This window comes from Gymnoscopelus microlampas, assembly GCF_963454915.1.
Source record: "Gymnoscopelus microlampas genome assembly, chromosome: 20".
In the NCBI taxonomy this organism is placed as follows: domain Eukaryota; kingdom Metazoa; phylum Chordata; class Actinopteri; order Myctophiformes; family Myctophidae; genus Gymnoscopelus; species Gymnoscopelus microlampas.
The window spans coordinates 18,023,846-18,048,719 of record NC_139957.1 but is presented as its reverse complement, the minus strand read 5'-3'; the positions used below and the strand labels follow the sequence as shown (position 1 = coordinate 18,048,719).

Here is a 24,874-nt window from a genome sequence, read left to right as displayed (position 1 = left end):
ATTCTAGGGCTAGAAACAAGCCCAAACACTTTAGAAACAAGCCCAAAAACAGCAACCACCAATATTTACAAGCCACTTTACAAAAAAACAACCCAAAGTCGCTTATAATAAGCGGACATGGCAACCCTGTTTGCAATCCGTAAAGTTCAAAGTTACCCGCCCAACCTGGCAACCCAGTGCCAGCATTTCCTCTTATCTTCCGTCGCCATTTTGATACAGGCCAGTAGCGTCGTTGAGTCAAAGCGGTCGACACCACTAACAACCGAAACAAGAAAATAACATAAATCTGGTGAGTATAGCTACGTTTATTAGCACCTTAGACGGTTTTATTTAGTTAGTCGTTTCATTGTTTTGAAGTACTGTGGCGGGTGCGTTTGAAAAAAAAAGGAGAATATAAAAACTACAGTGCGATGTGTAGCAGTATCTGCGCCAATAGAAGTAGTCGAATAAATATTAAGCTAACTTTCCTTTTTAAACACTTAACGCGCATATCGGCACGCGTTTGCATTGATTTGATAAAGTCTGTAACACTACGTCGGCTTTATCTCTGGTTTATTTGGGGTAATTATTAACCAGGTTGAACCCGTTGAATGCTAAACCTCGTGTCCGTTTTCAGCTAGTCATGAGTGGGTGTCGTGTTTTCATCGGCCGCCTGAGCCCCCACGCCAGGGAGAGAGACGTGGAGAAGTTCTTCAAAGGATACGGCCGGATCCGGGAGATCAACCTGAAGAACGGCTTTGGGTTTGTGGTGCGTGTGACTGGCCGCCTTGTTGCTTGTGTGTGAATCAATACAGCAATACGCACGTTAGCATAGCCATCAGATGTTAGCTTAGCTCTACTGTGCGGTGGTGTAAAGTAACTACAAGTACATTTACTCAAGTACTGTACTTAAGTACAATTTTGGGTTTTTTTTTTTTTTTTACATTACTGGATTATTTCCAATACTTTTACTTCTACACCTCAGAGGCAACATATTGTACCTTTACTCCGCTACAATTACTTTCAGTTACTTTGCAGATAAGTTTTATTATAAAACATACATTAACCACTTAAGCCCTATTGTCTATTTGAAAATAGCCGATCTACAAGCTCCTGTGAGCTTGTAGAGCTGCTATTTTCAAACATTTTAGTACTTTTACTTTTGGTTCTTTAAGTTTATTTTGATGACAATACTTTTGTACTTAACTCGTACGTAACTCGATAGGCCTATTACTTGTAACAGAGTATTTTTATATTGTGGTATTGCTACGTTAACTTAAGTACAATATCTAAGAGTACTTCCACTGTGTTGTGCCCCATTACTGAACCCACTTATTGCATTCACCAGGAGTTCGATGACCACAGGGACGCAGACGACGCTGTGTACGAGTTGAATGGCAAAGAACTGTGCAGTGAGAGGTAATGCTATTGTAACGTTAACGTGATTTAAGTAATCGCTTCGTGTACATTTTGTGTGTTGGGACAATTCGTTTTGGGCGCCCCCTTTGTTCGTTTCTGGGAACGAGTGTTTCTATTTAAAGATGTCCCGTCCTCAAGAGTAACGCCAAACGAATTCCATTTGGTTGCTGACCTGAAGAGATCTTTATAGGTGTTTATTTTGGTATAACTCGCACTTCAACAAAGAAACTGTAGTCTCTACAAATGTGGCAAGATTTCCCAGACTGGGCTACACTTAGGCTATACCATCCTTACTACTATTTCAACAGAATGTCTTCGTATTAATTGATTATTATTTTTTTGCCCTTTTTTATTAGGGTTACAATTGAGCATGCTCGCTCCAGGAGAGGGGGAGGAGGAGGAGGTGGTGGTGGTGGTGGTGGTGGAGGTGGTCGCGGCGGAGGTGGTGGTCCAGGAATGGGACGTTTTTCACCACGGTTTGGCAACTATCGTGCCTCTCGCAGCAGTGGATCCAGGTACGGTAGTATTTAGCATTAGCAATGGTTAACACCAAGTCTTTTTTTGTTGCAAAAAAGACTCAGTTTGGGGTACAGCCAAGGAAGTTGACGAGAAGTTAAGTAAGGGCCTTTGTCATTGTAATAGAAATTTCCAGGTATAACAACCGAACTGGCAGAACGGGTTATTCATTGGCCGTTCAAATGTTTGTTTATTTCTTATCAGTCTCCAAATATCTCTTTGTTTTCCCAGCTAATGGGTAGTATCAGCATTTGATTGTATAGAAATGTGATACTACCCATTAGCTTGGGAAAACAAGGAGATATTTGGACATAATGTAATTGTTAGCTATTGCTGTTCTTCCTATAAGTTTCTTTTGGTAATTTACTTATTCTCCTAGTGCATTATTGTTAATGGTAATCAGACATGGGCTGTTTATATGCAGATGTGGGTCATCATCTTTCAGTTTTATGAGGTGCAATGAACTCTCTAACAGCCGAGCTAATGTACAAAAGAGAACAGTTAGAGAGATTTTTTGTTAGAAATTAACTCTTTGAGCCAAACTGAGGCCAGTTCTGCGGCCTCTGAAACGCGATCAAATATTGACATTAGCTCCAAGGTCTGCAGAAAGCAAGCAGGGGCAATGCATGGCCTTCCCATCTTGACTCCAGGGTACCAGCCCAGGTGGACAGGATTTTGAGTTTAGGTTTAGGCATAATTTCTGTGAGATTATGGTTGGGCATAGTGTTTGAGGTTAGAGTTAGATTTAGGCATAGTTTTGTGAAGTTAAATGTTAGGGTTTAGGCGCAAACCTGGGCGACAGACACACCAATGAAAAAGGGAGTCCCCAGCCCACACAGAGATTGCAGCCATTTGTTCTTCCTGCATATGTACTGTAGCCAAATGTAACACTTTGCGACTGACGTGGTTATGACCTTTTGTCTCAGCTAAGTGTGGTGTTTTCCCCTACAGGTATGGCCCTCCTGTGAGGACAGAACACAGACTCATTGTGGAGAACCTCTCGTCACGTATTAGCTGGCAGGTGAGGGATCACTTTAGTTTATTTTTTCTCTTTTCCTCCTTTACATTTGTATTAGATACAGCCTTGTCTAACTCATTATTTACAAATATGAAACTGCACTTAGTTCAACGGTCCGCGATAATTTGCATTACTCATGATTCAAAACAAAACGGAGAAATGTACTCACTATACTCATGAGCTATTTGGTTAAAGACACTAGTAGCAATACCCCGTTTCTTGTTCAAGTACTGTTTCTTTCAGAGAAAGCATTTTTAATGCTGACGGGCAGTCTCTAACAAGAACATATAACTGTTTTTATATACACCAGCTGTTCTATTATGGTATCCTTTTAATTGGAGTTGCATGCACACCCTCCATGGAGAGGTCTAAAGTGCATAGCGCCCTCTCCTGGTTGTATTTTTTTCTGAATAGTGTCCATTTGGTGCCTCTCCTTACACGCAGTTGCCGCTCGCTGGTCTAAGTCTTGGCTGGGCCCCGTAGCGGGTGAAAGTGGTCTAGCGCAGGATACAGTAGCCTTAGGATGTCCCTAGCCACAGTCTGGAGGTTCTGTGGTCTGGCATCCCCGACTGCTGTAACAGCCCCCCCTCAAATCTACGGTCCCTACACTACTCTTCCCCGTTTGGGTCTTTTTCTGTTGCCGATGGAGTTGGGGGAGGTGTGAGTTTGGGCGCACACCCTCTGCACTCCCTACTTGCTCTCTGGTGGTTCCTTACTTGTGGAGGCCGGAATCCGAGTCAAGGCCGATGTCGTTTCTCAATGGCTTAACACACTGCATTGGTTCCGATTTGCTATTTGGACAAGTGGCTCTATGCTAATATCTTCCTGGGTTTGGAATGGTAAGTAGTATAAAACTCATGTGATTGGTTTTGTGAAGGGGGTGGGTGGAAAAGATGGGAGTAAATTTTACCACCTTTTTAAAAGGACAAGCAGAAGGAAGAATAGTTCTATTATGCAAATAATATTGACCATATTGCTCTTGCATCATCCTCAGAGGTGGGAAACCCATGCTGTCGGTTGTGGTTTCTCAGCCCTTAGGATGATGTAAGAGCAAAATGGCTGACAGTGAAATTAACCTTTTCGGATCAATAGTTATCTTAAAGTCAAGAGCTGCTGTGAGCCCACATTAGTGAAACATTTATTTTGGTAGGTCCCATAAGCAAAAGGGTAAACTAAAGCGTTTTAGACAGAAAATATTTAACATTGTTCCCCTGTCATAGTGGAACTCTATAATCAAACACTTGTATTTTTCAAGCCTTGAATACAATTTCTTTTTTTACTTAATGCCTATCAATATTTCAAAGTCAGTGTTAAATACAAAAATTGTTTTGCGTTTCATTTCTTTGCCCACCAACAAGTGACTTCATGCAACCAATTATAATGGGATGTATAAGGTATTTCTTTGTTAAAAGGCAAAGCTGCCTACTCATGAAGTCGATCCTTGTTTATGTTGCTCCACTGCAAAGTGAACATATCAACAACTTGATATTGTTTTGCTGTTAAAGTAAACCTTAGATAATCCCTAGTTACAGGTGTGAATGCTGGTTTCATGTTGCCTTGCTTACTGAATTCTCTCAATCCCAGGTTTGAAAAGGCTCTCAAGGCACATCGCACATTCTTTGTTTTTGTCACTGATTCCGCTTGTGCTTTGAAACAGGACCTGAAAGACCTGATGAGAAAAGCAGGAGAAGTTACCTTCGTGGATGCTCACAGAACCAACAAAAATGAAGGGTGGGTTCTCCTGTGGTTTACTGATTTCCCTTTGTCTCTAATGGAGACAAATCAATTAATGATTATTTAAATGATGAATAATAAATTGTATGTTTTTTAATTTACTTGGGTGTATTTGATAATGTATTTTTTCTCCATTAATATCCCCAGGGTGGTAGAGTTTGCGTCACGCAGTGATATGAAGAATGCTATTTCTAAGCTCAATGGAACAGACTTGAACGGTCGCAAGTTGAAGATCTTTGAGGATCACCGCAGGAGGTGAGTCACTAACATTAATCTTAATGAACATTCATTTTATTTTGCACATTGGCACCACAACATTGATACTTGGAAGTAGTGGCCGTGTGGTATCCGAAGGCTCACTCTTCTGTCTGCCCAGTCTGTGTCTAGTGTACCTAAGACACTACCCCTAACAATTCCTGGGTGCCATATTATTATTTTATACTGGTGGGCCGTCCAATGCTCTGCAGACATTACTACATTCTAAGCTGTGGGGCTTGGTGTAGCTGACGTATAGAAAGCACAGATGGCTCCGCCCAACGTCTGTACCCCCCTCCAAACTTGGGAGTATAAATCAGGCTTTAATGGAGCTTCCAGACTGCTTCTAATAGTTGGGCTTGGTTAAATGCAGATGAGAAATTTCACATGTGCTATTGTATGACGGCAATGCTCCAAGAACTACTAAATTGTCATTGTGCACAACAAACTCATTTAATGAAGAGGGGGGGAAAGAAAATAACCCAACGTACCTCTCGTTTCACCCAACAGTCAAAGCAAGAGCCGCTCCCGCTCCCGCAGCTACTCGCGCTCTAAGAGCCGTTCCCGGAGCCGTTCCAGGAGCAACAGAAGCAACAGGAGCAAGTCCACCAGCCGCACACCAGAAAGGAAGACTTCTGCTGGAGGTGGCAGGGCCGCAGCCCGCTCTCCCTCCCGCTCCATGTCGCGCTCCAGGTCTCGCTCCCGCTCCCCTGCACCTGCTCAGAAGAAGCAGTCCCGTTCCCGTTCCCCCCGCTCCCGTTCTCGCTCCCGCTCTGCTTCAGCAGAAAGCCAGCACTGAGACTGTGTCTCTATGCATTAGAATGGACTGATGATGAAGACCTTAGCTGCAGACTACAGGGCCAGTGTGATGGCTGTTGTCAGGTTTGTACTAATAGCAAGGGGTTTTCTGGGCGGAGTGGTGAGTCTTCTTTTAAAGTAGAGCGTTGCTCGTGATTGTGCCAGCATTGGCTTTGTAAGTCGTGGGAAGTTTTCTTTTCTAATGCTTAGTTTTGGATGTGCTTTCAAAGTAAGATGCTTTTTTCTTTGTTTTCTTACAACTTTAATAACTGATATTTTACTTTGGAAAACCCTCCATTTGATTAAATTAAAGATTCTAAGAACCTTTTTTGGGGGAGTAATGTAATCCACATTGTTCAAGATTATTAACCATCTGGATTAACCATGTGTCTTAAGACGTAATTTAAAATGTGTAATTGGGTAAGCTGTCAACATGTCTTCCGAGAGTACGGTCTATGGTCTAACAAGTGCCATGTTCCGATTCCATCCACCTTACTCTTGTTGCTATAGTAATACTGGTTTGACAAGGGGATTACATTAACTTTACAGGATCTACATTTTAATTGTTTTTTGTCAACTTAATGGTGTTACGTGATACTGTGATTTTGCTTTTCAGTGAGGTACCGAACATAACCGGTGCTTCTACATATCTAGCATCATTTCCATGCTATGTGAAAACATTGATTTGACATCTCAAAATGGTGTTTTTGATTTTGATTTTTTCTTCCCGTAGCTAAGTACTTATATGTATGCTTAGTTTTGAATTGATACTGCCATGAGTAACAGGACCTTGTCTATGTTTGTGATTATTCCATTTTGCATTGCTTTATCTTCAGTTTTACCCTGTAATGTTTTCTGTTTATAAGTCTGAACATGAGAAACCTATGAGATTGTTATAGCAGAGCAACATCTGGAAATTAAAATGCTGGCATCCTACAATAAAACAATCACTGCATATTAAGTGGTTTTCCCTTGCAGTACTGTGAAGAAAGAACCTTATTAGAAGGCTTTATTTCTTAGAACACAAATTGTACTGTTTGAGAGATTATTGAGGTGTGCACGCATATACTGTAGATGAACAATTATGAGCGTGTTTCTGGGAAGTTCAAGATCTCAGTGAGTGTATGGGGAATCAGCACCAATGTTTACAAATCATAAATTAAAATTGTTTGAATTTAATAAATGCTCCTTCCTTACTCTAATTGTGTGATTTGCTGCGCATGGGGAAAATCTGCTCCCATTATTTGACACAGACTTAAAAACGTAAAATGAATTCAGAGAGAAAATGGGCCATGGGCTCACCACACGATGGCACTGTCTGTTTGCTTTTGGAGCAAGTTCAAGTTTGAAGTGTGATTAACGATTCTAGAGCAGTAGTATGCCTATGCACATTTAAACGAGATAATTAAATGGGAAATGTATGTTTCTTTACCTTAGACTAAGCGCAGAAAATTCGAACTATATATCGTATATATATATGTACTGCGTGCATTAATCACTCTAATGTAATGTGTTATAATCAATGGAACAGATGACCAGATTTATTCCATATTGAGTAGTTAAGTGCAAAGCAAGATCGGGTTGTGTTTCCTGTCCGTGTGACACTGACAGCCTCCCGTTTGCAGCTGCAGTACGAAGTGAAAGGGTGGGTGCTCTTTGCCTGGGTTATATACTGCAACTAAAAGCTGTTGGCTGCCACTCGGGGCTAGTTGGCACTGAAGGACAAAAAGCCAAGCTGGCCATCGACCCGAGACGGCTTCTGGGTCTATGCCCAAGGCAGCCTAGTACGGTTTCAGTCCTGCACTGCACCTGCAAGCGAAGCGAACAGAATGCAGCGGCGAGAGACCCGCCGATGACGTGATTTCCTGGGGGTGGCGACGGCTGGATGGTAGCGTGGTGGTGGTAGATCCACAACAAGCTCACACTGCAGTTTGTGAACTGGATACCCGACCTGCTGGATACAAGGACGCAGACATGAGCACGGCCTCTGCTGTACACACAACATTGTGCTAATCGCGGGTGTGAGGGGAAAACTTTATTCTCGACGCACAACGTTTTGGAGCAGCTTGCTGTTTACAGCAGATCCCAGCTCGGTGCGGTTGGACGTAGGACGTCTCTCGCCCGTCCGAACCGAACCATGGCGGAGAGAAGTGGCCGGTTGAGTTTCCCGGGGAGCGGGGCTCTCAACAGACCCGTCCCGATGAACCTGTTCGCCACATGGGAAATAGATGGATCTTCCCCGAACTGTATTCCGAGGTAAGAAAGACGCGACCACCGGGTCCAATGGGCCATTTAAACTTTAAACCACCACCCATCAGACGGGCAAGCTGTCATTTGTCACATACAGCTGCACAGCGGCTTAGCCCCCAGCTCGCAGTATCATTCATTTAACCTTTATTCCTGATTTGTGTGTCCTGGCTTACAATGCCCGAATGCTAGTTAAATATGCATTTAAATATCTGCACATTGGATTTTTGTTGGCTGCAATCCACTGAGCGTTCGTCCACATGCGATGACATTGCACCCCTATAATTATTTTTTGCTTATTACTTACTAAATCATTGTGTCAAATAGGATAGTATTCATCATTACGTAGGCCGTATGGCAATTGGTTATTGTCTCAGTTGCATTGACCGGTAAAGTCTCAAAACGTCGCTCAGAGTAATGACAGTGATACGCCTGCACTAAGGTGTGTCGCCTAACTGCTACTACATCAATGGTTTTCAAACCTTTAGATTTCAAGGTCTCTGATCCATTTGGTTCCATTTGTATACTGTCAGAGTTACACACTTTCAAGGGTCAATTTATCCCCCCCCCCCCAAAGGAACCCAGAGAGTCCCTGAAATACACTTTGAGAACCACTACTACTGTAGTAGTAGTATGTTGTATGTAGTAGTACTACATACAACATGTCTTCCGACACTTAGGACATTTCATAGATCTCTATTTTGAGAGAGAAAGTTTACAAGGTCCTGCCGGGATGATAACACAACTAAACGAGTTTGTGGTCATCAGATGTCCTACCCTGAGATGATAAATGCTTGCTGTCACTGTCAGAATTTGGTCAGTAGTCGGCTTGTGGAACACAACTTATGATTAAACTGTGATTTGGGTAGCAGTGTTGTTCATACCAATGACTCTTTTTGCTCTACTTCCAAACACAACACAATGTGCCTTTTTTTCTCTCCTCAGGCAAAATACATTTGTGCAGTAGTAGAATAACAATGGATCTGTAGCTTAATCGGGGCCTCACTAGAAGGTCACAATCCGTGTGGTCACAAGTTTGTTTCCCCATGACCCCACATAGGTGCACTGTTCTAGTGATCTTGTGACCCCACATGTTTGCACTGTTCTGGTGTCCTTGAGAAAGACACAGAGACCTTACCAGCTCTAGGGGAACTGTTCTGTGGCTGACCCTGACCTCCAACCTGTATATATTATATACCGTAATATTAAATATAGAATATTACAATGACCTCTTCCTGCTTTATTGTCTGGCCATGTGCCATCAACTGCTGATATACTAGTTTGTTTAACATAAGACATGATGCTTCTTGTGCCAAGAGATATTGTGGCGATCAAGGCCCCCAATCTCTGACCACTATATGTAGCCTACAGCAACTGGCCTTGGTATTGAATCCTGCCAGTGTTTCTCTGTGACTCTACCTTTCTCACTGTTTGTCTTAATAAAGACAAAATACAAACTGAGAGTAAGCCATTATCCTCTGCTCTCTCCAAAAATAAGTTGTTATAGATTTACATTATGTATTTTTGTAGCTGCCTCCATCTTAGCCATTGTACTGTCTCAAATGAAATACTGAGGGGAGTGGACATCTTTATAAAGACATTGATTCTTGCACAACAGTACTTCAGTGTTTAGTTTGTTTTCTTGCATGAGCCAATCATCATTGGCTCAGACAACGTTGAAAGGATTACCCTACAGTGTGAACTGAACTGTCAATCACCATCGCCTCCTGGATCTCTCTATTGACCGGTGTCTCTCAACATTTAGACAGGATGAACTCTGCTTGTTAAGCTGGTGTCGAATCACCTGCAGCCCTATCCAATGCTATCACAGATTCATGTGAGCTGGCCACACACACACTGGCTGTCCAACACCATAACAGCTTTGTCAAGATTCAAGAGGTTTTATTTGTCACATGTTCATACAAGTGTGCATTGAAATGTTGGTGGGGCATACTCTGCCAGACTGTGCAAACAATGATCAACACTGTATGTTAAAAAAAAGAGCATAATACAAGTAAGTGATGATGATAATAATAATAGGAGGGGGAATGTATTTGTCACTCATGCAAGTCCTAAGTTCCTTACAATGTGCATTATATTCACCCATTCACTCATACATTCACACACCGATGGAGGAGGAAACCATGAAAGGCACCAACCTTATCAGGAGCAGTTAGGCGTTCAATGTCTTGCTCAAGGACACAGACTGGGGGAGTTTGTAGCTTAGTGGGTAGAGAGGCCATCTGATAATAGGAAGGTCACTGGTTCGCCCCCCGTTCGACCGAGTATAACTGTCAAAGTGTCCCTGGGCAAGACTCTACCCCTAACCACAGTGCAAATAGCAGTGAATTGTATGTGGTGAACTAGGCTATAGCTATAGTCCATAGCTGGGAACATGTGGGTCCTTTAAAATCATTTTAGGTCTGCTCAGGAATATGAGTCCTGCAGGGTGAGAGTGAAGTCCCCATGGTTCTCTCGGTCGAACACACCAGCCTCTGCAGGACTAGCTGGTCCCAGGAGGGAGCTATTCCCGATGGCTCTGAGTGGTAGCTGAGTAGACTTAGTTCAGGATCTTCTGTGAGACTTTGAATTTCCTCAGCTATATTCAAACTCACAGTGTGTTTGTTATACAATGGGTGATGTGTTAATATATTTTCAAATGAACATTTGAGAGGTAGCATTTTTAATTGAAAGTGTTTGAATTCCCTGATCGATGGGGTACCTGGTTCCTTGCTGACATAGGGTCACATCCTACTGGAGTCCTGACTGTCCCCACTCTGTTCCTCTCTGGTCAAGTTCACACTTACTTGTCAGATGGCCGTATTGCTTGATGAATAGCATGATACTGCACATCACTCTTTGTTGTTGTTGTTGCTTAATGCATATGTGGTTTCCCCCCTCCATTAGTGTTATTGAGATGGTAAGAACGCTGGAAGGGAAACTGAGTACTAGGGGAGAGAAAGTTCTAGCAGAATTCAACCATATGCCAACAGAGGCATGTGTGACTCTGGAGGCAAGGAACTTAAACACCAGGCTGCTGTTTGGAGCAGCCTGTCTGTGAACTGTAAGGTTAGAGCCACAGTTAGCTTGTCACTGCTATCTGGAACACAATCCTTTGTTGCCAAAATGTGATTTTGGAGGTGATCCGTGCTGTATGTAGGATAAACAGCAGTAACCTATCCTCGTCTATTCTTAGGATCTGCCTGGCATATTGCATCACTACTGCTATGCTCCATGTCTTTGCTATAATGCCAGTCAAATCATTGGAGAACAGTGATATTCAAATATAGCCACTTTAAATCACTCCGGCCTACTATGTTATTTCCAAAACTTTACTTTTCTCATCATTTCCTCATGTTTTCATATAACCCCAGCTCTATCCATGCTTAAGGTCCCTGAAGCCCTAGGCTATTAAGCATGGCCTGGCCTAGCTTATAGGAGTGCTGCCTCTGCACTGATCTCATGTTTCCCAGAGTCACCTCAGGCCATAAGCAGCTCTGAACCTGCGGCGGTGTTCAATAATCACCTATCGCAGGTGAGAAAAAGCATAAATCAGCGATCTTTGGATGGTGGTAGGATGATAATTGCCAGTAGCATGTAGCTGCACGCCTAAGTGAGGCTGTTATTTGTCACACATACTTTATCAATAAGCATGACTGGTGAGAAGACATTAGCTGCCTTGGTAAGCCTAATTTATGCTTCGTCGTACAACAGTCGCATGCCGAAAATAGCCCATCTACAAGCTCACAACGTGTTGTTGTTGCGACCCATTGTGAGCCTGTAGATCTGCTATTTTCAGCGCATGACACCGTTGTACTTCAAAGAATAAATCAGGCTTTAATAGTATGCAGTAAGGATTTGGTCCACAGAGGGAGAAGGAAGCTAGTTTGGTACAGCACACATTTGTGTTACTCCAGCTTGCAAATTCAGGATTTATTCTTCCCTGAGGTTGAGGGGAAATGCTGCCAGTACAGCAGTCAAAGGAGATGCAGAATAACCAAACATACCAGACATCTGACGATGAAAATGTGAATTGCACCATAACATTTGTACATTTGTAACGAGATCCAAGAGTCACACTAGTTCTTAAAGTGTGTCTCCAAGACAATCATTGACCCCTACACGTGCACAAAATCAATCACAGTGGCAACATTACCACCTGAGCCTCTCTTTTAAATCCAAGGACTGTGTGTGTGTGTGTGTGTGTGTGTGTGTGTGTGTGTGTGTGTGTGTGTGTGTGTGTGTGTGTGTGTGTGTGTGTGCGTGTGCGTGTGTGTGTGTGTGTTTGTGTGTGTGTGAGATCCTGGGTGTTTCTGAAGTGGGCATCAATTGGATTTCTGTGGCGTGGCATACAGAAAAGAAGCAGAGAGCCAGTGGGCACTGCGAGGGCTAAGTGCTGTCAGAGATGGGGGGGGGGGGGGGTATAGGTTTGTGAGACAGAGCAGGGATTGAGTGGGCCCTCAAGTGACAGCTGGACCCAGTAGGCTGTCATATTTGGACCTGTTGGAGGCTGAGAGTGCTGAGATGTCGCTTTGAGTCGCAGAGAAAACACTCGTCCTTTTGTCCCCCGTTTTGCTTAGGATGCTCACACTGCGAGAATTTTGAGTAGGCCGACCGGGAGGCAGTTAATGGCTCACATTGTTTTATGTTCCCTGTGTTGGCCGTGTTGTCTCTGCATGCTGTGCATGTTCTCTACTAACACTATCATTTTACGACCTCTAGCTATTAGCCTGTTTCATTTATTTTCATACTTGCAGGCCAGACCCCGCATTCTCACAAGCAAGTCATTGTCAAGTGATTATGTTGTATGAATGTGAAGTCACTTTGGTTTATGGTGATGTCCCCCTGAGTTATTCTTGTAGCCCCTGTGATGTTCTCCTCAATAATAATAATTTTGTCCTTTTTGTGCCTGGAAAGTGTCTTCTGCATTTACCCATCCTAGCTATTAGAAGTTGTGGACACTATTAATACAGAACCCAGGGAGCGGTTAGGGGCTAAGTGTCCTGCTCAGGGACACAGCTGAGTAAGCCTGCTTTGTGCCCCTCATTTTCATCCTTGCAACTATTGCTCCATGTTTTTGCAAGGGAGCCATTAATCAAGTGAATCGCCCTGTCATGTAATATGAATGTTATGTCCGAAGGCCGCATATCTAGCAGACAATTTACCAAAAGGAATTGCATGTATTTAATTCAGTCTGACCAAAAGCAGGGATAAAACATGTCTCTACCTGCGATAAAAATGGATGACCAGCGGGGGAATATCAAAAGGAGTGGCATGGATTTCTCCCCACCCTCAGCAAATCGAACACTACACACACACACACACACACACACACACACACACACACACACACACACACACACACACACACACACACACACACACACACACACACACACACACACACACACACACACACACACACACACCAAGCCCTGCTGATACAGCGGGTCATAGAGGGCGGGAAGGGCAGGACAGGAGAGAACATCTGTCCTCTCTACCTCCCTGTCATCCCATCTGAGTTGCTTTGTGTCTCTGCAGGCTGATCACCTTTTTATTTTTGTTGCTCCCAGATGATGTTTTCCCCCCTCATGCAGCATCATCCCTGACTAATCACTTTGGATTTTCCTCCTTTACAGTACACCCATTGTCAGTACACCCGTTTTCCAATAACATAATCTGTAATTCTGTCTGTTTTTCTTTTTTGCTCCATTCAGTTGAATTTGTAATGTCTTTTGTAATGGAAGAGAGTCATCTCATTATAATGCACATGATCAGTCACAAAGTTATACATGAAGGGAGGAGGGTAACATTCCACTTTCTTAATGTTGAAAAATTCACTCAGAATGTTAAGGACTGAGGTTCCGATTCTGCAAATGTCTTCTACATCGCAACAGTTTTTTGAAAAAAGCTATGTTGCTATATCAGTAGTTCTCAAACTTTTTCATGTCAAGGACCCCCAAAATGATATGTATTTGGCCGCCGACCCCATCTCAAAATCTTTTTTCCAGGGACCCTCAGAAGCAAAGATTTGAGTTAAAAATGTTTGCTTTAAAAATATATATATTCAAAGATTTGCACACATTTTCAAGATTTTTCAAAAATAGCAGATCTACGAGCTTGTATATCTGGTATTTTTGAATAGCCAGGATCCAAGTGCTAGCAAATAATGGTTTAAGTGGTTACACAGATGCGTTCCCAGTTTTGATGCTGGGTCACTTACAGGGGGTAAGGCTGCATGACGGGAAGTCTAGTCAAAAGTCTACGGCTTGTTCATCAAATTATGACGTCTACTAGATTACTGCCCTAAACAGAAAAACATAACCTGATTCAACCCTGTCTGGTGTGCTACTTTGCCTTGGTAGAGACTAATGCTGATCTGAGCAAATCAATATGGCCTTGAACTAGCAGAGAAACAATTAATCTTCACTGTGTTTGTGAGAGTTGGAAAAGCCTGGTGGAAGGAGACATGTGGGTAAGATACTAACTTTTAGATGTGACCCTCTGTGTCGGTCAAAACTGTTCAAGTGCAAAGTGAGAGCTGGTCACAGCTTATCGCGGATTACATGCTTATTTTTCTGTAGGCCTCAGGGTTTTGTAAATCCCCAAATTACTTGGATACTTTCACTATTCTACTAGCCAAGGAGAACTTAAGAAACCAAAAGCACCCCAGATCGATTGTTAATTTCCTGCCAATGTAGTTGGTAGAGTAAGAAAGTAACTAGAGAAAACAACAGCACCATTTGGCTCATGGTTGGTGGTAATTCCCTACACTGGTTGGAGAGGTTCAATACTATTGGGCTCAGCAGGCGAGGGCCCTTAATGTCCAGTCATCGGGTGCTTTGATGCACCCGATGAGAAAGTAAATATAAAGCACAGGAGTATAAGCTTGTCCTCAGCACTTCTCTAAGGCTAAATAGACCTCCGGGCAATATAGAGCAGACTAAACACTAAATAGATTAATTGGTCAGATTCCTGCGGAAACTGACCAATGATACACAAACTTTAAACAAACTTTATGACAAATGGTTGGAGAGTAGTAATGCCTTGAATAAATGAAATGAAAGCAAATTGTGAAACTAAACCAAACCAAATTGTGAAACTAAAGCTTCACCTGCTTTGCCCAGAATGTCATGATGAGATGATCTCAAATGAATGGCCTGTCTGCCAATGGGGTTCTTTTCTGGCCCTCAGCTGCAATGGGCATGAGTGACGTTTCTTTTTAAATAGTGTTGTGCAGACAGCTCACCTGGTGGGTGCATGTGCCACATGGGTGGGGCTGTGGTCCTTCCCACAGCTGGCCCAGGGCTTTTGCTGCATGTCTCCCCTCTCTCCTGCCTTTCCTCTCTCTCACTGTAACAACCTTCTGACAATAAATACATACAGTATATATACACATATATATACTGTGTGTGTGTGTGTGTGTGTGTGTGTGTGTGTGTGTGTGTGTGTGTGTGTGTGTGTGTGTGTGTGTGTGTGTGTGTGTGTGTGTGTGTGTGTGTGTGTGTGTGTGTGTGCGTGCGTGCGTGCGTGCGTGCGTGCGTGAGTCATTTTCCTGCAGTCAAAAGTACAGCACTTGTCTCTGAAATGTATTGCAGTGAAAAAGTACCCAAAAATATAAATAAAACAATACTATAAAATAAGTAAAGTTACAGATACTCAAAAATGTACTGAACTACAGTACTCAAGTAAACATACTCTACTTAGTTACTGTCCACCACTGGTTGTGCACCAGTTAACACAATCAGCTTAACCACTGCAAGCAGTTAAGGATTATCCTGGTTCAAATGGATGGACATCACTGTTTGCTCTTTATCAAGATTAAAACCCTGGTTATTTTTATGCTTGTATTTTTTTAAATGAACAAAATGGTCTGGTTTAGGCTAAAGTGTCCAACATCAAATTTGTTCCATTAGACAAATTCAACTTTAATGGCAGGGCAACAGATCATTTCAAATGCTGGAAATGTTAACAATGTGAGAAAGAAAAATGTGTAACCAAGTTATAATTTGACATTCTCATAAACTCTCTCTCTCTCTCTCTCTTAATTAATTCCATTTGCAACAAAAACAACATTAGACTGTCTTCCTGCTTTTGCAGTTGGAGAGAGGCCTTATTTTCAAATGACTGATAGCTCCATGATTATGGGCATCCGAGGTCTGTTTACTTTGCTGTGTGGTAGCCTAAATCTCTGGGACTTTTTTCAGTAATGCAGAAAAGGAGGTTAGAAGCCGGTGGAGAGATGTGCCAATACCATGTGGGCCAGATGTAGATGAGATTATATTGAAGACAGTGTGCGAACAGCTCAGGCTTAGAATAGTCTAAAAAGAAGCTCTGCAAACCAGGCTGCCCCATCTTTTGAATCATCTGTCTTTGAGTCATGTTAAGGGGCAGACGTGTCAATGTGTTGACTGCTGCTGAGTTTCTGTCTTTCTTTTTCTGTTTGGCAGGGTAGTGAAATATTCCTGTAAATCATGTCTCTTTATCCATTATGATCTACACCTGTGTGTGTGTAGGGATTCTGATTTACTTATGATTTGTACTGTTTGGTACACTCTGTTTATTGAACATCTGCTGCCATCTTCCATGGCATTGGAATGAAAGGAAATGAAAGAATAGAAAGCAGCCTTAGCATTCCTTTTTATGATCTAATTTGATCTGTTTATTTATCCAAAGCTGTATCTTCTAGTGCTGTCATTCCAGACTGTGTAGGTTTTGTAATTACATGTTTACGTGTGTGTGTGTGTGTGTGTGTGTGTGTGTGTGTGTGTGTGTGTGTGTGTGTGTGTGTGTGTGTGTGTGTGTGTGTGTGTGTGTGTGTGTGTGTGTGTGTGTGTGTGTGTGTGTGTGTGTGTGTGTGTGTGTGTGTGTGTGTGTGTGTGCGCGCGCGCGTGTGTGTTCTGCCACTTCTGTCATCATACATCATCATAATTCATGGGAACCTTGTACAAAAGAATTTCACCCACTCCTTTTTTACTTGGTGTAAACTTGTGATGGGACAATATATGTCAAGTTCAAGATGTGGTATCTCAGTAATGAGTTGAAAGCCACATTTTCCTTCAAACCTTGCAATTCCTATTCTGTACATTTCCTCAAATTACATATTTCCTTTAATGTTTTCTAAACAGTCATTTAGCCTCAATGCATTTGCATAAACAGATTTTTTTACTTGCAGCAAGACTCCACAGGCTAGACAAGGACCCTGTCTGCTGCAGCAAACCGTGTGTGAGGGAGAAGAGGGAGTTGCTGTTTCAGCTCTATCTCACAAAGGCATTAAGAACTTTTTGCTGCTTTCTCAATTGAGGAGGAGAGGAGGAGAAATGTAGGTCAAGTTCCTTAGAAAAGTTGCAGGCCTAGCACAGCTTAAGGAAGGTTTTAACATGTTGTAGTGATTAGGAGAGCCGCTGCACCACCACTGGCATTTTCTTTCTTGGGCGGGGTTGGGGGATGGATGGAGGGCTCACATGATCCTTTCCGTGTTCCCATCCCGCATCAGATGCCAGGACAGATGGACATTGTGGCTAAATCCCGTGGTTGGCACTGATGATGGCAGAAATCAGCAGCTATTACCTTGACCAGTCAGAAATAAGCATTGCTTTACAAGCCTGTAAACATAACCTTTCTGGCCTCCCAGATGCTGAGCAAGCTGAAATAGTATGTCCAGGCTAATCTACCGGAATACCGATGCTGACTGAAGTTATTTATGGGTTCAAAGTTGTGGCGTAGTTCTAGTGGTTGGGTAGGACCATGCCTCTGGACTTGCGTAATACCACATGCCTCCTACTAGCCTGGGATTTATCCTTCTTTATGAACAAATACTGAGGGCAATGGATTTCCCACAATGCTTAATATATAATATCGCAGTGACAAATGACTGTGTTTCTTATCACAGGGAGTGAACAGGGCCTTACATTCAACACACTGCACATGTTCAATTAAGTGCGGTAAATTGGGTATAGTTTTCAGAGAGCGCACATTTACATAAATCAAATCATTCTACTCCACAATAAGGGGATATTTTGCATCTGTTTCGTTTCTGCTGTCAGCCATCATAGTCGGTAAACATATTGTAGCAGGCAGCGGATATTAAAAGCTTCTGTTACAGTTTGGAGATGGAACAGGCGCTGTGTTTACCCGTTGGCTAGGTTATGCTCATAATGATACGCCATGTAAAATAAATATTGTTCTCCAACAAAATGGGCAGCACTATAACCATTAAAACAAGTATGACCTAAGTCATAATAAAGCCGCATGTGGCAGGCTTTTTTGGCCCCAATCTTTTCATAGACCTGATTACTTGTTTTTTGGATTGCTTGTTTCTCTCGCCAAACCTGGCAACATTTAGCGTCGCAGATTAACGCTGTAATGTTTTTTATATAAGTGGTGGCAACATTTTGTGACACCACACGGGTCTTCCCAACAATAGCTAAGATTGAAGTCAGTGTGAACATGGGCAAATAATAACTTAATAGCCAAACTAGGTGTAATGAAGCACGCTAGCATTTAGGCTAACCATCCTGGCTGAAGCTGTCTCCCTTTCTCTCTCTCTCTGCTGTGTAACTCCGTGCGTTGCCTTGTTGTGATTTCTTTGCGTCCATGCTGGCCCCTAATATGGTGTGCTTCCGGGTGGTTCAACCTAACTTAACAATGAGGATCGTTCTGATTGGATCCCTTCCCAACTAGTCCCTCAAAAGGAGTAATTCTGATTGGATGTCTTCTCCATTCGTCCCGCCCTAACATTTTCGTCTCGTCTAATTCGTTGACTAACGTGTCCATTACATTTTCGTCTCCCCATTGGCTTAAAAGGGGAGCTTAAACGGGGGAAGTGTGATGGACAGCCAGGACAGCCAATGACACTCAGGTGTCGACACTTTTGACTCAGGTGTCGAAATTTTTCACTCGGGTGGCGGAAAGAGACTGGTGCTGTTTACAGAGCCGCTCGCTAGCGCATGCGGCAAAAAATGCATAAAAGCTCAAAATACTGATAACTCACACACACTGGACTCCTTTAAAGAACAATAATGTGTAGTAGTGCTACAAAAGGGTGACATTTCAGTGATTGGAGACCTTTATTAGACCAACCGTTTTTTATCAGGCATGTCAGAGGAAGTTCCCGGTGAATTTAATGTCACCCTTTGAAATATTGTGGTCAGTATTGTTTTTTATGGAGTTGGAAATCTAAATCGTGTGTGTGTGTGTGTGTGTGTGTGTGTGTGTGTGTGTGTGTGTGTAAATGGTAAAGTGTTTAGGTTTAGAGCATTCCATTCGCCACTGAGCCTGTGATTTAATCCTGTCCATGCCTTCTTTCACTCTTGTGTCCCTTGTTCTGCCTTCGCACCGTCACAATAAAGAAAAAGAAAAAAAGGAAGAAAAAAGATTAAACTAAAATGGATGGGTGTCACATTCTCCTCATGAAAAGCCCTGTTTATTGGCTTAATATTCAACTTGTGCAGCCAAGTTGCCAACAGAAGTTGAATTGGGTTACAGTATGTTTGGGTTACTAGGCTATATTTTGAGCGTTGGGGGGAACAAATGTTGATTTGTCAGAGGCAGGCCAACGAAATGGAAATGTTATCCCTTTCCCTTACTCTTGTGGTCAGTAAGCATTGTTTTCAATGCGTTTCCATCGTGTAGTACCCATTTGTAATGTACCTGGGGTCTTTATGAAGTACTGCCTGAGGGTTCTTCAACAGTAGGGTTGTTGTGCACTCATGTAAAAATAGGCCTGGTGGTATCTCTGTGTTATGAGGTAATGGCAATATTGTTATCTAGACAAACAAGATGGGTCTAATTTCATTCTAAAGAGTATTAACCCATTAAGACCTGAGGTCGATTCTAACAAATGTCAGTATTCTGACATGTAATGTCAGTTTTCTGAAAAATGTATGTTGCTATATCAGTGGTGCTCAAACCTATTCATGTCAGGGACCCCCAAAATTATATGTATTTGGCCGCCGACCCCATCTCAAAATATTTTCTCAAAAATAGCAGATCATATGAGCTTGTATATCTGCTATTTTTGAATAGCCAAAGTATAAAATAATGGTTCAAATCTAAAATGACACAGATGCTTTCCCAGTCTTAATGGTTTAAATGGTATGAATTTTGGGCCAGTTCAGATAATCTTATGACTCAAACGTTACTCCTTTGCATTCCTATTGAATATAACTTGAATGGAATGTTATGTTACATTCCAGAGTTGGATAAATAATGAGCTACGTTTACATTTATTTGTTTGTAAAACCATAGGATATACAAACAAAGGCTATGCATTACTTGGATGCTAGGAACTGCAAATGAAAAACCTGCTCGCATATTGTACTTCACAAGTCCTATTGTTAGAGTACTCAATGGTAGTTCACTCACGTATATCAGGTTGAAAAAAAACACATTGTATGTAAAGTTTTTAAAAGTCGTATTGAAATTATTAAGCCGTGGCATGATGCCATACATAATATAGTCTAAAATTGTATTTTGCTCTACAAGATATAGTCTTATTGAAAGAACCTGTGTGGCAGGGTTGAGGCTATGCAAATGCACTATCATTGCTTTTATCTGACACTTGAATACCGTATTTCTCTTAGGGCTGCAATTATGAATTCATATCACATTCTTAGCAATTATTCTATCAATTACTTTTTTGATGAATCAAATAATCAAAATGCAGGTTTCTAATACTTTCAAAACATTTACATGAATGTATCAATGAATTGCTATAATTCTATTTTATAATTTGTCGTGCAACGGTGTGACACAAATATCCAAAATAGCCAAAAATAGAACGGCTCGATACATTTCTTGCTCACATCCACCAAATAAGAGCCCCCTCTATTAAGTAGTCATCCTTATGGTGGTTTCATTGGTGCCTAATATTAATTGGCTCCATAGAGAAATCCTATCAGCCTAAAGCCATGTAATAATTCTTCTATTGGCGTTGTGATTGTGTGTGTGTGTGTGTGTGTGTGTGTGTGTGTGTGTGTGTGTGTGTGTGTGTGTGTGTGTGTGTGTGTGTGTGTGTGTGTGTGTGTGTGTGTGTGTGTGTGTGTGTGTGTGTGTGTGTGTGTGTGTGTGTGTGTGTCCAGCAGTATGACATCATGGGTGGAGAGAAGCGTGAGAGTGGCGTGCTGCAGAGCCCTGCATAAAGCTCTCATTTGTATTCCCCGTTCTCTGTTCTGCACCCCCCCCCCCCCCCCCCCCTTCCCTCCCTCCCTCCCCGGGGGGCTCAGGAGAGGGCATGGATCATTTTGTGTTCCTTACTGAAATAGATTCCGCTCCGTACTCTGGCTGTTGAAACATAAAGGAGACTTAGTTGGCCCACTGCTGCAATGTTTTTTTAGGAGAGCCTCCGTTACACATGAGCTGTTTAAACTCCACACGCTCAAGAGTGTCGATTTATAATACCCAACCCCACCCCTTGAATGAATAATTTTATAACGTGCACTCTCTCTTTCTCTTTACTCTCTGTCAAATTCACATGACATACTTACAGATACATGACTGTCACACACACACACACACACACACACACACACACACACACACACACACACACACACACACACACACACACACACACACACACACACACACACACACACACACACCAGACAAAGTTACCCTAGTGACAGAATTCATTTCTCTGTCCTGCATTTTTAATGGATTACATTTATTATACATAAAAGATTTCCTCTTTTTAGTGAATGTAGCCCTGTGCCTTACAGTATCTCACTCACTGTTAACACTACTACTGTCAGTCAGTCAGTCACTCTCTCTCACTCTCGTTCTCTCTTTCTCTCTCTCTCTCTGCCTACCTTCCTTTCTTTCACCCTCTACCACCTCCTGTCTGTCTCTCTTTCTCTCTTCGCTCTCTCTCATGTGTGTGTAAACCTATAAGATCTTTGGCATGGGAAATAAGTAGCAATATTTGATTATGAAGCTCTTACTAACTCTGTAGATGGGGATTCTGTAGCTTATAATTGTGTGCCAGAGAGTGCAGACAACTCTCTATCTCTCTCTTTCTGTCTCTCTCTCCCTCTTTCTCTCTCGCACGCACGCACGCACACACGCACGCACACACACAGCTGGAGAAGACCATCTTATGAATAAGAACATATTCTTGGTATCATTGTGGTATTGTCCAAAACCATGTGATGTGTATTGGATGACACAGTTATTAGGTTTTCATGCTCTATTGCAGTGTTTCCCCAAACATAGGGTCCGCAAATCAAAAAGGGTTGCGGACAAACTTTTATGGGTCGAGAGTATGCCGTTTTTTTACCTTTCCTACAGAAAAATAGTAACATTTCCAAGGTTTTAAAAAATTGTGAAAATAGACGATCTACAAACTCACAATGCACCGTGATGTGACATATGACATATGTGAGCTTATAGATATTTTCTATATTTTTGATTTTTTAAAGTTCATAATGGTTTTTTTTCTAAGTCTGGTTCCAGGGGAGACACCAAAGTTCTCTTTTGTGTCGCAAGCTGAAAAGGTTTGGGAACCTCTGCTCTATTGTGAAGCAGCTGCACAGCAGATTCAGCATTGAGTGGCTTTCTCTTCCATCCTGTCCCATTTCCTTTCAGCTAAACTTGGCAGAGGCATGGCATTACAACAACAGAGGGACAAATCCTTAGCAATAAAATCTTGACATTCCAACAACTTAAAATGTATGTACTTTTTAACATGGACAACTAAATGGCTGTTATAAATAAGAAATGTAAAGAGGTAGTTTCGCCTACCTCATCATCTTTTTAAGAAGGCTCCAAGGTGAGGTCTCAAATATTTACGGTTTAATGTCTAGGGTAGCCCATAATGCATTTCTTCTGTCAAGATGGCTTGAGAGCATGACCATAACATTTCTCTACATGCTTCTGCAGTGGAATACAGTTTGGAGGTCAGCTTTGAGCTCATCTAAATGTGTTTATTCTGAAATTGAATAGAGCTTATATCTATCCCTGTTTAGATTATCCAAAAATGATGATGAACGCCAAGATCTATGCTGGCAAAATTGTGGCAATCGAGATTCACTTCTTCATGTGGTTTGGGACTGTCCAGCTGTTAAATCAATCTGGTTATAAGTAATACCCTCTATCCCTATAGTGTCAGAGTTTTTTTTTGTTCAAGTAAATTTCCCAGTATGTGTCCCATAGCATGCGTGCTGGGTCTAAAACCTGACATTATTGTTGGAGTTACTGTTAACAGCTCTGGACTTTGGCTTGTTTATCTACTAAAAGATTCAATCTTTTAAACTTAAAGGAGCGTAAACTAGTCTGCTTCTCTGGGGATTCTTGGCCGGAGGAATACTTGCTGAACGTGGAACGGGCAGCCTGCCTGTGAAAAGACATTTGATAAGGACCTGGATGGCCGTTGGGGCACTGTACGCAAGTTACTTGTTTGATCATGTTGTAAAGAGTAACTGGTTACATTAGTCCGACCTGCTCAGAGTCAGGTTTTGGGTGTCATGCCTGGCATTCCCCCCAACACACACTCACGCACGCACACACACACACACACACACACACACACACACACACACACACACACACACACACACACACACAGCTCACAGTGAATGAGGAAGGTCAGAGTAAATGCCATCAAAATGTTGAATTGGATCGATTGGCTTCACAATTTGTCTGGCTTGACTTTTTATATAGATGCTATGTTTGCTTGCTAAGTTTGCTTAATTAGTTACTTTGTGGCTTTTCTTTCCACATAGTAACTACTAGGAAGGTTAAGTATGCAATGCACCTAGCATGTACATAGTAAAAAGACAGATGATACAATAGGCTGTATTGTGGAGATATTTAGATTCAACATCTGGCATTTCTGGCATTTCTTAAATGGATTTCAATCAACACAGGTCTTGTGCCAACAAGAGCCAAAAGAGAGGTTGGTGAGTTTGTTTTTAAAATCAAACTATTTATTTTCTCTTTTATCTTCCACTTTGTTATTCCCTTTGATTTCGGTCCAATTACCCATCATTTTCATCTTCCTGCTGAATGCAAAATTGCCCATCATCAGCCAACATTTGGAAAATATATGTATTTCTGTTCACAGATGGAGATAGACATGTCACAGAAGTACTGTGTTTTGCACTTAAGTGCCCCTTCAATAACTCCAATTTCCCACTCCATGGGGCTTTGATTAAAGGATGATCTTCTCTCCATTGTGCTTTAGTGGGATTTGATTCAGCTACCTTTTTGTGTTGGCAGAAAGCTGGTTGACTGTGTGGACTTCTGTCAGACTTCAGTTCCAGTGGGAACTAAAGGGGACGGCTGGTTTTGTGTTCTGTGTGACAGATGGGGACGGTGCCTATTGATCATTGTTTTCTTTTTACTCCTGGGGAAGTACGCTTACATACCATTTGTTCAGATTAGCTAATATAACTGTGACTGATCGATAGTGCCAAATTTATATTTGTGGACTGTTCTGCATCAGAGCATATAAGCATATTTCATGATCAGATCCTTGTCATTCACGTAATTGACTTGCATGACATAAAATATTTTCCATTTTATAGCTTCACCTTTTCACATTAAAATCATAAAACTATATATAAATGACTTTGTACGACTAGTGGATATAGCTCACAATGCAAATATTATGTTTATTATATTTTTATATATATACATATTTTTATTTATTTAATGATGGACAAAATAGGGAATCATCTCTTCCTCGATCACACACACCACTAGAAACCAACAGGAAGTGGGGCAAAGGTCAACGCTACAGTGCCAAGAACATAAACGTTTCAATGTCCCGTGGGACATTTATGGATAATAGAGAGGCACAAAATAATAAGCTACTGTAAGTCCAGGGCAGAAAGTTATCCTTCATTCTGACTAGTGGGCTGATTAATTTACAACAGAACGGTGTGGGGCAGACGCACACATTTACTT

The 24,874-nt window shown here is 41.9% G+C and overlaps 2 protein-coding genes across 14 annotated transcripts in view; both read left to right on the top strand.

The window, feature by feature from the left end:
* The first annotated feature begins 157 nt into the window (after nucleotides 1-157).
* On the top strand, nucleotides 158-6,921 carry srsf5a (serine and arginine rich splicing factor 5a). Its single transcript, XM_084045708.1, has 8 exons — nucleotides 158-289; nucleotides 617-748; nucleotides 1,328-1,398; nucleotides 1,755-1,913; nucleotides 2,866-2,935; nucleotides 4,590-4,663; nucleotides 4,814-4,921; nucleotides 5,432-6,921. The coding sequence occupies exons 2-8, from the start codon at nucleotides 623-625 to the stop codon at nucleotides 5,718-5,720; spliced, it is 897 nt and encodes a 298-aa protein (XP_083901834.1). The 5' UTR covers nucleotides 158-289; nucleotides 617-622; the 3' UTR covers nucleotides 5,721-6,921.
* Nucleotides 6,922-7,372: 451 nt separating this feature from the next.
* The window catches only part of pacs2 (phosphofurin acidic cluster sorting protein 2), a 68,199-nt gene continuing 50,697 nt past the window's right edge, over nucleotides 7,373-24,874 (top strand). For all 13 annotated transcript variants that reach the window (XM_084045410.1, XM_084045409.1, XM_084045407.1 and 10 more), the window contains exon 1: nucleotides 7,373-7,975. In XM_084045410.1, the coding sequence (XP_083901536.1) occupies nucleotides 7,857-7,975 (119 nt within the window). In that variant the 5' untranslated portion in view covers nucleotides 7,373-7,856. The remainder of the gene's footprint in view (nucleotides 7,976-24,874) is intronic.

Bases quoted from the DNA above. Each gene is read 5' to 3' on its own strand.
- srsf5a (XM_084045708.1), top strand. From the start codon at position 623: ATGAGTGGGTGTCGTGTTTTCATCGGCCGCCTGAGCCCCCACGCCAGG. The intron at 1,914-2,865 runs GTACGGTAGTAT...TTTCCCCTACAG, and splicing joins TCTCGCAGCAGTGGATCCAG to GTATGGCCCTCCTGTGAGGA. The intron at 2,936-4,589 runs GTGAGGGATCAC...GCTTTGAAACAG, and splicing joins CGTCACGTATTAGCTGGCAG to GACCTGAAAGACCTGATGAG.